General features: G+C 46.7%; 1 protein-coding gene across 1 annotated transcript in view; it reads right to left on the bottom strand.

The window, feature by feature from the left end:
- Positions 1–13,554, bottom strand: part of LOC120046806 (beta-1,3-N-acetylglucosaminyltransferase radical fringe-like) — a 62,020-nt gene that overhangs the window by 10,375 nt on the left and 38,091 nt on the right. The window contains exon 3 of the mRNA XM_038992321.1: positions 2,013–2,061. Coding sequence (XP_038848249.1) covers positions 2,013–2,061 — 49 coding nt within the window. The remainder of the gene's footprint in view (positions 1–2,012; positions 2,062–13,554) is intronic.

The raw sequence follows: 13,554 nt of genomic DNA, 5'->3' as shown, positions 1-13,554 counted from the left end.
TTAGCCCCTGATAGAGAGAAAGGGTGTTGATGACGTTAGCCCCTGATAGAGAGAAAGGGTGTTGATGACATTAGCCCCTGATAGAGAGAAAGGGTGTTGATGACGTTAGCCCCTGATAGAGAGAAAGGGTGTTGATGACGTTAGCCCCTGATAGAGAGAAAGGGTGTTGATGACGTTAGCCCCTGATAGAGAGAAAGGGTGTTGATGACGTTAGCCCCTGATAGAGAGAAAGGGTGTTGATGACGTTAGCCCCTGATAGAGAGAAAGGGTGTTGATGACGTTAGCCCCTGATAGAGAGAAAGGGTGTTGATGACGTTAGCCCCTGATAGAGAGAATAAGAAAGGGTGTTGATGACGTTAGCCCCTGATAGAGAGAATAAGAAAGGGTGTTGATGACGTTAGCCCCTGATAGAGAGAATAAGAAAGGGTGTTGATGACGTTAGCCCCTGATAGAGAGAATAAGAAAGGGTGTTGATGACGTTAGCCCCTGATAGAGAGAATAAGAAAGGGTGTTGATGACGTTAGCCCCTGATAGAGAGAATAAGAAAGGGTGTTGATGACGTTAGCCCCTGATAGAGAGAATAAGAAAGGGTGTTGATGACGTTAGCCCCTGATAGAGAGAATAAGAAAGGGTGTTGATGACGTTAGCCCCTGATAGAGAGAATAAGAAAGGGTGTTGATGACGTTAGCCCCTGATAGAGAGAATAAGAAAGGGTGTTGATGACGTTAGCCCCTGATAGAGAGAATAAGAAAGGGTGTTGATGACGTTAGCCCCTGATAGAGAGAATAAGAAAGGGTGTTGATGACGTTAGCCCCTGATAGAGAGAATAAGAAAGGGTGTTGATGACGTTAGCCCCTGATAGAGAGAATAAGAAAGGGTGTTGATGACGTTAGCCCCTGATAGAGAGAATAAGAAAGGGTGTTGATGACGTTAGCCCCTGATAGAGAGAATAAGAAAGGGTGTTGATGACGTTAGCCCCTGATAGAGAGAATAAGAAAGGGTGTTGATGACGTTAGCCCCTGATAGAGAGAATAAGAAAGGGTGTTGATGACGTTAGCCCCTGATAGAGAGAATAAGAAAGGGTGTTGATGACGTTAGCCCCTGATAGAGAGAATAAGAAAGGGTGTTGATGACGTTAGCCCCTGATAGAGAGAATAAGAAAGGGTGTTGATGACGTTAGCCCCTGATAGAGAGAATAAGAAAGGGTGTTGATGACGTTAGCCCCTGAGAGAGAGAATAAGAAAGGGTGTTGATGACGTTAGCCCCTGATAGAGAGAATAAGAAAGGGTGTTGATGACGTTAGCCCCTGATAGAGAGAATAAGAAAGGGTGTTGATGACGTTAGCCCCTGATAGAGAGAATAAGAAAGGGTGTTGATGACGTTAGCCCCTGATAGAGAGAATAAGAAAGGGTGTTGATGACGTTAGCCCCTGATAGAGAGAAAGGGTGTTGATGACGTTAGCCCCTGATAGAGAGAAAGGGTGTTGATGACGTTAGCCCCTGATAGAGAGAAAGGGTGTTGATGACGTTAGCCCCTGATAGAGAGAATAAGAAAGGGTGTTGATGACGTTAGCCCCTGATAGAGAGAAAGGGTGTTGATGACGTTAGCCCCTGATAGAGAGAAAGGGTGTTGATGACGTTAGCCCCTGATAGAGAGAATAAGAAAGGGTGTTGATGACGTTAGCCCCTGATAGAGAGAAAGGGTGTTGATGACGTTAGCCCCTGATAGAGAGAAAGGGTGTTGATGACGTTAGCCCCTGATAGAGAGAAAGGGTGTTGATGACGTTAGCCCCTGATAGAGAGAAAGGGTGTTGATGACGTTAGCCCCTGATAGAGAGAAAGGGTGTTGAGCCAACGTATCTTACTACTGAGACAGTTATAACGGAGTATCAAATACACATATCCCTGATAACATTCTTAGCCTCTCTAAGAACATCAATCACAAAGATGTTCAATAATTGCTCTCCTATTTGTACTTCCATTGTCCACCTTTGGAAGAGTGTATTGTCTTACCTGCTCTCCTCCTCAGCTCCTGATCCTCCCCATCTGTGAATATAAAGGTCTTGAGGACACAAACACAGAGAAAGAGAATGGTGTTAAGGGAACTCAATATAAAGGTCTTGAGGACACAAACAAAGATAGAGAGCGAGAGAGAGACACAGAGAGAGAGACAGAGAGAGACAGAGACAGAGAGCGAGAGAGACAGAGAGAGAGAGAGAGAGACACAGAGAGACACAGAGAGACACAGAGAGACACAGAGACACAGAGAGACAGAGAGACAGAGAGAGAGAGAGAGAGAGAGAGAGCGATAGATAGATAGATAGAGAGAGAGAGAGAGAGAGAGAGAGAGAGAGAGAGAGAGAGAGAGAGAGAGAGAGAGAGAGAGAGAGAGAGAGAGAGAGAGAGAGAGAGAGAGAGATAGATAGATAGATAGATAGATAGATAGATAGATAGATAGATAGATAGATAGATAGATAGATAGATAACCCCCCCTCTGTTAAGAGAGGGGGGGTTAACGAGGGGTGGAAACTCAGGATACTTGACAACGAGGACTCTGAGTCAGCTAATATAAATCTATATAAGTCTGGAACAGTAATTGTACAGGGCAACCCCAAACAGTTTCAGCTGGACTTTCAGCTAATCAAAGAATTAGCCCAGCAGGAGAAGCTCTCCCTTGATAAAGATACCCCCACCCCAAGCGGGTCAGACCAGACCTCTTCATCATATAACCCCACAGACAAGCAACCCTCAGCAGACAGTCAACCTCCCAGTACAGAGTACTTCTTCCTCATTGAAATGAAGGATAAATTTACCCAGCTGGAGGTAAGGCAGGTTGAGCTGGAACAGCAGGTGATTACACTCCAGTCAGCACAGACCCAGACAACAGTCCAGCACAACAACACCCCTTTAACCAGACCCAGAGTGCTGGAGGTGGAGAGAGACATATCTGCACTCTGGACAGTGGTGAGACAACTTCAACAGGAGAAAGAGCAGAAGCAGGAGCAGGAGCAGAACAGAGCACTAGAGGAGAGGATCGGACTGCTGGAGGAGAGGGAGAGGGGGATGGAGGAGAGGATCAGACTGCTGGAGGAGAGGTTGAGGGGGACGGCGTGCGACAGAGAACAACCCACTAGGGAGGTGGCCACCCCCACAGAGACGCCAGCAGAACAGCCCACCTCAGCACCCGACAAAAGTCTCGACACCACAGCAGAACAGTCCACACCAGACCCTGACCATAGAGTCGACATCACAGCAGAACAGACAAAAGAAAAACCCCAAGCCCAGCAGCTCTCACCCCCTCTGAGCACCCCCCCTGTCAGCCACCCTGATAGCCCTCCTGACAACCCCCCCACACCCACTGAGGACAAACACAAGACACAAATTGTTCTCCTTATGGACTCAAATGGGAAATATATAGAAGAAAAAAAACTTTTTCCCAAACACAGTGTGTCTAAACTCTGGTGTCCAAACACCCAGCGCGCCCTAGACCTTCTGTCTGAGGACAAACTAGGCTCACCTAGCCACATAATAATACACACAGGCACAAACGACCTGAGAGCACAGCAGGAAAGGGTGGCCACAGCACTGAAGGAAGTGATTGAAAAAGCTTCTTCTACTTTCCCCAACGCACAAGTGGTTATCTCCACCCTGCTACCACGAAAAGACTTCCACCCTGCTACAATACAGCGGGTAAACGCAAGCATTTCCCGTGACTGTGCCTCAAAACCAAATGTTTTCCTGGCCCACCACTTCACCCTGGACTTGAACAGCCTCTATGACCAGGTCCACCTCTACAAGGCAGCAGTGCCCACCTTTGCCCGGACTCTAAAGGACATCGCTCTCCAACGCAGCCCCAACACTTCACACAGGAGCAACAGATCAAGAGACACCCCACCCAGACCAGCGAGACACCCTCCAAGACCTGCAGGACCCCCCCCTGGACCTACACATAGAGGACCCACGCCAAGAGGACTTACATCCAGACCACAGCACCCCCAGACACATTCACACCCCCACCCCAACCAATCAACACCCCCCCACATCAACCATGCCCCCACCCCACTTAGGCCCCCTCAGATCAGACCTATGCCACTCCTGCCCACCCCATGCACCCCACCCCCGCAAAGAGGGCATCAACATGGAAGTCACACATACGCCCAGGTAGTGAGCGGGCAAACAGGCCCAACCCCCACTCTTACACTCGCCCAAGCCAACGGCATGTACCAGATGCTCAGCAGGCTCTGCTCACACTTACTGGCCTGAGGCCAAACCACGACCAACAACATTGGACACTTTATGGAACAAAAAGCCTTCACTATATCATCCTGGAATATCCAAGACCTGAGGTCATCGGCCATTTGTAATGTCTTTATTGTTTTGAAACTTCTGTATGTGCAATGTTTACTGTTCATTTTTATTGTTTATTTCACTTTTGTATGTTATCTACCTCACTTCCTTTGGCAATGTTAACACATGTTTCCCATGCCAATAAAGCCCCTTGAATTGACAAAAATAGATAGATAGATAGATAGATAGATAGATAGATAGATAGATAGATAGATAGATAGATAGATAGATAGATAGATAGATAGTAACGGAACTCAAACGTACAACCTTGAATTTGGACAGAAACACCTGGAAAGGTTTCTTACTGCTAAAGACTGCCAAGGACTACCCAGCAACACAACAACCAGGAGATAAATACTGCCAAGGACTACCCAGCAACACAACAACCAGGAGATAAAGACTGCCAAGGACTACCCAGCAACACAACAACCAGGAGGTAAAGACTGCCAAGGACTACACAGCAACACAACAACAAGCAGGTAAAGACTGCTAAGGACTACCCAGCAACACAACAACAAGCAGGTAAAGACTGCCAAGGACTACCCAGCAACACAACAACAAGCAGGTAAAGACTGCTAAGGACTAACCAGCAACACAACAACAAGCAGGTAAAGACTGCCAAGGACTACACAGCAACACAACAACAAGCAGGTAAAGACTGCCAAGGACTACCCAGCAACACAACAACCAGGAGGTAAAGACTGCCAAGGACTACCCAGCAACACAACAACCAGGAGGTAAAGACTGCTAAGGACTACCCAGCAACACAACAACAAGCAGGTAAAGACTGCCAAGGACTATCCAGCAACACAACAACAAGCAGGTAAAGACTGCCAAGGACTAACCAGCAACACAACAACAAGCAGGTAAAGACTGCTAAGGACTACCCAGCAACACAACAACAAGCAGGTAAATACTGCCAAGGACTAACCAGCAACACAACAACAAGCAGGTAAAGACTGCTAAGGACTACCCAGCAACACAACAACAAGCAGGTAAATACTGCCAAGGACTACCCAGCAACACAACAACAAGCAGGTAAAGACTGCCAAGGACTATCCAGCAACACAACAACAAGCAGGTAAAGACTGCCAAGGACTAACCAGCAACACAACAACAAGCAGGTAAAGACTGCCAAGGACTACCCAGCAACACAACAACAAGCAGGTAAAGACTGCTAAGGACTACCCAGCAACACAACAACAAGCAGGTAAAGACTGCTAAGGACTACCCAGCAACACAACAACAAGCAGGTAAATACTGCCAAGGACTACCCAGCAACACAACAACCAGGAGATAAAGACTGCTAAGGACTACCCAGCAACACAACAACAAGCAGGTAAAGACTGCTAAGGACTAACCAGCAACACAACAACAAGCAGGTAAAGACTGCTAAGGACTACCCAGCAACACAACAACAAGCAGGTAAAGACTGCTAAGGACTACCCAGCAACACAACAACAAGCAGGTAAAGACTGCTAAGGACTACCCAGCAACACAACAACAAGCAGGTAAAGACTGCTAAGGACTAACCAGCAACACAACAACAAGCAGGTAAAGACTGCCAAGGACTACCCAGCAACACAACAACAAGCAGGTAAAGACTGCCAAGGACTACCCAGCAACACAACAACAAGCAGGTAAATACTGCCAAGGACTACCCAGCAACACAACAACCAGGAGATAAAGACTGCTAAGGACTACCCAGCAACACAACAACAAGCAGGTAAAGACTGCTAAGGACTAACCAGCAACACAACAACAAGCAGGTAAAGACTGCTAAGGACTAACCAGCAACACAACAACAAGCAGGTAAAGACTGCCAAGGACTACACAGCAACACAACAACAAGCAGGTAAAGACTGCCAAGGACTACCCAGCAACACAACAACCAGGAGGTAAAGACTGCCAAGGACTACCCAGCAACACAACAACCAGGAGGTAAAGACTGCTAAGGACTACCCAGCAACACAACAACAAGCAGGTAAAGACTGCCAAGGACTATCCAGCAACACAACAACAAGCAGGTAAAGACTGCCAAGGACTAACCAGCAACACAACAACAAGCAGGTAAAGACTGCTAAGGACTACCCAGCAACACAACAACAAGCAGGTAAATACTGCCAAGGACTAACCAGCAACACAACAACAAGCAGGTAAAGACTGCTAAGGACTACCCAGCAACACAACAACAAGCAGGTAAATACTGCCAAGGACTACCCAGCAACACAACAACAAGCAGGTAAAGACTGCCAAGGACTATCCAGCAACACAACAACAAGCAGGTAAAGACTGCCAAGGACTAACCAGCAACACAACAACAAGCAGGTAAAGACTGCCAAGGACTACCCAGCAACACAACAACAAGCAGGTAAAGACTGCTAAGGACTACCCAGCAACACAACAACAAGCAGGTAAAGACTGCTAAGGACTACCCAGCAACACAACAACAAGCAGGTAAAGACTGCCAAGGACTACCCAGCAACACAACAACAAGCAGGTAAAGACTGCCAAGGACTACCCAGCAACACAACAACAAGCAGGTAAATACTGCCAAGGACTACCCAGCAACACAACAACCAGGAGATAAAGACTGCTAAGGACTACCCAGCAACACAACAACAAGCAGGTAAAGACTGCTAAGGACTAACCAGCAACACAACAACAAGCAGGTAAAGACTGCTAAGGACTACCCAGCAACACAACAACAAGCAGGTAAAGACTGCTAAGGACTACCCAGCAACACAACAACAAGCAGGTAAAGACTGCTAAGGACTACCCAGCAACACAACAACAAGCAGGTAAAGACTGCTAAGGACTAACCAGCAACACAACAACAAGCAGGTAAAGACTGCCAAGGACTACCCAGCAACACAACAACAAGCAGGTAAAGACTGCCAAGGACTACCCAGCAACACAACAACAAGCAGGTAAATACTGCCAAGGACTACCCAGCAACACAACAACCAGGAGATAAAGACTGCTAAGGACTACCCAGCAACACAACAACAAGCAGGTAAAGACTGCTAAGGACTAACCAGCAACACAACAACAAGCAGGTAAAGACTGCTAAGGACTACCCAGCAACACAACAACAAGCAGGTAAAGACTGCTAAGGACTATCCAGCAACACAACAACAAGCAGGTAAAGACTGCCAAGGACTACCCAGCAACACAACAACAAGCAGGTAAAGACTGCTAAGGACTAACCAGCAACACAACAACAAGCAGGTAAATACTGCCAAGGACTAACCAGCAACACAACAACAAGCAGGTAAATACTGCTAAGGACTACCCAGCAACATAACAACAAGCAGGTAAATACTGCTAAGGACTACCCAGCAACACAACAACAAGCAGGTAAAGACTGCCAAGGACTATCCAGCAACACAACAACAAGCAGGTAAATACTGCTAAGGACTACCCAGCAACACAACAACAAGCAGGTAAAGACTGCCAAGGACTACCCAGCAACACAACAACAAGCAGGTAAAGACTGCTAAGGACTACCCAGCAACACAACAACAAGCAGGTAAAGACTGCTAAGGACTACCCAGCAACACAACAACAAGCAGCTAAAGACTGCTAAGGACTACCCAGCAACACAACAACAAGCAGGTAAAGACTGCCAAGGACTACCCAGCAACACAACAACAAGCAGGTAAAGACTGCTAAGGACTACCCAGCAACACAACAACAAGCAGGTAAAGACTGCTAAGGACTACCCAGCAACACAACAACAAGCAGGTAAAGACTGCCAAGGACTACCCAGCAACACAACAACAAGCAGGTAAAGACTGCTAAGGACTACCCAGCAACACAACAACAAGCAGGTAAAGACTGCCAAGGACTAACCAGCAACACAACAACAAGCAGGTAAATACTGCTAAGGACTACCCAGCAACACAACAACAAGCAGGTAAAGACTGCCAAGGACTACCCAGCAACACAACAACAAGCAGGTAAAGACTGCCAAGGACTAACCAGCAACACAACAACAAGCAGGTAAATACTGCTAAGGACTACACAGCAACACAACAACAAGGAGGTAAAGACTGCTAAGGACTACCCAGCAACACAACAACAATTAGGTAAAGACTGCCAAGGACTACCCAGCAACACAACAACAAGCAGGTAAAGACTGCTAAGGACTACCCAGCAACACAACAACAAGCAGGTAAATACTGCCAAGGACTAACCAGCAACACAACAACAAGCAGGTAAATACTGCTAAGGACTACCCAGCAACACAACAACAAGCAGGTAAAGACTGCCAAGGACTACCCAGCAACACAACAACAAGCAGGTAAATACTGCTAAGGACTACCCAGCAACACAACAACAAGCAGGTAAAGACTGCCAAGGACTACCCAGCAACACAACAACAAGCAGGTAAAGACTGCTAAGGACTACCCAGCAACACAACAACAACAGTAAAGACTGCTAAGGAATTCCCAGCAACACAACAACAAGCAGGTAAAGACTGCTAAGGACTACCCAGCAACACAACAACAAGCAGGTAAAGACTGCTAAGGACTACCCAGCAACACAACAACAAGCAGGTAAAGACTACTAAGGACTACCCAGCAACACAACAACAAGCAGTAAAGACTGCCAAGGGACTACCCAGCAACCACACAACAACAGGTAAAGACTGCTAATGGACTATAGCAAACACAACAACAAGGAGTAAAGACTGCCAAGGACTACCCAGCAACACAACAACAAGCAGGTAAGGACTACCCAGCAACACAACAACAAGCAGGTAAAGACTGCTAAGGACTACAGCAACACAACAACAAGCAGGTAAAGATGCCAAGGACAATACACAGCACCAGCAACACAACAACACAGGTAAACTGCAAGGACTACCCAGCAACACAACAACAGCAGGTAAAGATGCCAAGGACTACCAGCACACAACAACAAGCAGGTAATACTGCCAAGGACTAACCAGCAACACAACACAGCAGGTAAAGACTGCTAAGGCTACCCAGCAACACAACAACAAGCAGGTAAAGACTGCTAAGGACTAACCAGCAACACAACAACAAGCAGGTAAAGACTGCTAAGGACTACCAGCAACACAACAACAAGCAGGTAAAGACTGCTAAGGACTAACCAGCAACACAAAAACAAGCAGGTAAAGACTGCTAAGGACTACCCAGCACACAAACAACAAGCAGGTAAAGACTGCCAAGGACTAACCAGCAACACAATAACAAGCAGGTAAATACTGCCAAGACTAACCCAGCAACACAACAACAAGCAGTAAAGACTGCTAAGGACTACCCAGCACACAACAACAAGCAGGTAAATACTGCTAAGGACTACCCAGCAACACAACAACAAGCAGGTAAAGACTGCCAAGGACTACCCAGCAACACAACAACAAGCAGGTAAAGACTGCCAAGGACTACCCAGCAACACAACAACCAGGAGGTAAAGACTGCTAAGGACTACCCAGCAACACAACAACAAGCAGGTAAATACTGCCAAGGACTACCCAGCAACACAACAACAAGCAGGTAAAGACTGCTAAGGACTACCCAGCAACACAACAACAAGCAGGTAAATACTGCCAAGGACTACCCTGCAACACAGCAACAAGCAGGTAAAGACTGCTAAGGACTATCCAGCAACACAACAACCAGGAGGTAAAGACTGCTAAGGACTACCCAGCAACACAACAACAAGCAGGTAAAGACTGCCAAGGACTACCCAGCAACACAACAACAAGCAGGTAAAGACTGCCAAGGACTAACCAGCAACACAACAACAAGCAGGTAAATACTGCCAAGGACTAACCAGCAACACAACAACAAGCAGGTAAAGACTGCTAAGGACTACCCAGCAACACAACAACAAGCAGGTAAAGACTGCTAAGGACTAACCAGCAACACAACAACAAGCAGGTAAAGACTGCTAAGGACTACCCAGCAACACAACAACAAGCAGGTAAAGACTGCTAAGGACTAACCAGCAACACAACAACAAGCAGGTAAAGACTGCTAAGGACTACCCAGCAACACAACAACAAGCAGGTAAAGACTGCCAAGGACTAACCAGCAACACAATAACAAGCAGGTAAATACTGCCAAGGACTAACCAGCAACACAACAACAAGCAGGTAAAGACTGCTAAGGACTACCCAGCAACACAACAACAAGCAGGTAAATACTGCTAAGGACTACCCAGCAACACAACAACAAGCAGGTAAAGACTGCCAAGGACTACCCAGCAACACAACAACAAGCAGGTAAAGACTGCCAAGGACTACCCAGCAACACAACAACCAGGAGGTAAAGACTGCTAAGGACTACCCAGCAACACAACAACAAGCAGGTAAATACTGCCAAGGACTAACCAGCAACACAACAACAAGCAGGTAAAGACTGCTAAGGACTACCCAGCAACACAACAACAAGCAGGTAAAGACTGCCAAGGACTACCCAGCAATACAACAACAAGCAGGTAAAGACTGCTAAGGACTACCCAGCAACACAACAACAAGCAGGTAAAGACTGCCAAGGACTACCCAGCAACACAACAACAAGCAGGTAAAGACTGCTAAGGACTAACCAGCAACACAACAACAAGCAGGTAAAGACTGCCAAGGACTAACCAGCAACACAACAACAAGCAGGTAAAGACTGCCAAGGACTACCCAGCAACACAACAACAAGCAGGTAAAGACTGCCAAGGACTACCCAGCAACACAACAACAAGCAGGTAAAGACTGCCAAGGACTACCCAGCAACACAACAACAAGCAGGTAAAGACTGCTAAGGACTACCCAGCAACACAACAACAAGCAGGTAAATACTGCCAAGGACTACCCAGCAACACAACAACAAGCAGGTAAAGACTGCCAAGGACTAACCAGCAACACAACAACCAGGAGGTAAATACTGCCAAGGACTACCCAGCAACACAACAACAAGCAGGTAAAGACTGCCAAGGACTACCCAGCAACACAACAACAAGCAGGTAAAGACTGCTAAGGACTACCCAGCAACACAACAACAAGCAGGTAAAGACTGCCAAGGACTACCCAGCAACACAACAACAAGCAGGTAAATACTGCTAAGGACTACCCAGCAACACAACAACAAGCAGGTAAAGACTGCTAAGGACTATCCAGCAACACAACAACAAGCAGGTAAAGACTGCTAAGGACTACCCAGCAACACAACAACAAGCAGGTAAATACTGCCAAGGACTAACCAGCAACACAACAACAAGCAGGTAAAGACTGCTAAGGACTATCCAGCAACACAACAACAAGCAGGTAAAGACTGCCAAGGACTACCCAGCAACACAACAACAAGCAGGTAAAGACTGCTAAGGACTACCCAGCAACACAACAACAAGCAGGTAAAGACTGCTAAGGACTAACCAGCAACACAACAACAAGCAGGTAAAGACTGCCAAGGACTATCCAGCAACACAACAACAAGCAGGTAAAGACTGCCAAGGACTATCCAGCAACACAACAACAAGCAGGTAAATACTGCCAAGGACTACCCAGCAACACAACAACAAGCAGGTAAATACTGCCAAGGACTAACCAGCAACACAACAACAAGCAGGTAAAGACTGCCAAGGACTAACCAGCAACACAACAACAAGCAGGTAAAGACTGCTAAGGACTACCCAGCAACACAACAACAAGCAGGTAAATACTGCTAAGGACTACCCAGCAACACAACAACAAGCAGGTAAAGACTGCCAAGGACTACCCAGCAACACAACAACAAGCAGGTAAAGACTGCCAAGGACTACCCAGCAACACAACAACAAGCAGGTAAAGACTGCTAAGGACTATCCAGCAACACAACAACAAGCAGGTAAAGACTGCCAAGGACTACCCAGCAACAACAACAAGCAGGTAAAGACTGCTAAGGACTACCCAGCAACACAACAACAAGCAGGTAAAGACTGCTAAGGACTACCCAGCAACACAACAACAAGCAGGTAAAGACTGCTAAGGACTACCCAGCAACACAACAACAAGCAGGTAAAGACTGCTAAGGACTACCCAGCAACACAACAACAAGCAGGTAAAGACTGCTAAGGACTACCCAGCAACACAACAACAAGCAGGTAAAGACTGCTAAGGACTACCCAGCAACACAACAACAAGCAGGTAAAGACTGCTAAGGACTACCCAGCAACACAACAACAAGCAGGTAAAGACTGCCAAGGACTAACCAGCAACACAACAACCAGGAGGTAAAGACTGCTAAGGACAACCCACCAACACAACAACAAGCAGGTAAAGACTGCTAAGGACTACCCAGCAACACAACAACAAGCAGGTAAAGACTGCTAAGGACTACCCAGCAACACAACAACAAGCAGGTAAATACTGCTAAGGACTAACCAGCAACACAACAACAAGCAGGTAAAGACTGCTAAGGACTAACCAGCAACACAACAACAAGCAGGTAAAGACTGCTAAGGACTACCCAGCAACACAACAACAAGCAGGTAAATACTGCTAAGGACTACCCAGCAACACAACAACAAGCAGGTAAAGACTGCCAAGGACTACCCAGCAACACAACAACAAGCAGGTAAAGACTGCCAAGGACTAACCAGCAACACAACAACAAGCAGGTAAATACTGCCAAGGACTAACCAGCAACACAACAACAAGCAGGTAAAGACTGCCAAGGACTAACCAGCAACACAACAACAAGCAGGTAAAGACTGCTAAGGACTACCCAGCAACACAACAACAAGCAGGTAAATACTGCTAAGGACTACCCAGCAACACAACAACAAGCAGGTAAAGACTGCCAAGGACTACCCAGCAACACAACAACAAGCAGGTAAAGACTGCCAAGGACTACCCAGCAACACAACAACAAGCAGGTAAAGACTGCTAAGGACTACCCAGCAACACAACAACAAGCAGGTAAATACTGCCAAGGACTAACCAGCAACACAACAACAAGCAGGTAAAGACTGCTAAGGACTACCCAGCAACACAACAACAAGCAGGTAAAGACTGCTAAGGACTACCCAGCAACACAACAACAAGCAGGTAAATACTGCCAAGGACTAACCAGCTACACAACAACAAGCAGGTAAATACTGCTAAGGACGACCCAGCAACACAACAACAAACAGGTAAAGACTACCAAGGACTACCCAGCAACACAACAACCAGGAGGTAAAGACTGCTAAGGACTACCCAGCA

Source organism: Salvelinus namaycush, chromosome 4 (genome assembly GCF_016432855.1).
Source record: "Salvelinus namaycush isolate Seneca chromosome 4, SaNama_1.0, whole genome shotgun sequence".
Taxonomy (NCBI): domain Eukaryota; kingdom Metazoa; phylum Chordata; class Actinopteri; order Salmoniformes; family Salmonidae; genus Salvelinus; species Salvelinus namaycush.
Note: the sequence above shows the minus strand (reverse complement) of the source record. Positions and strands in the feature narration are given on the sequence as shown.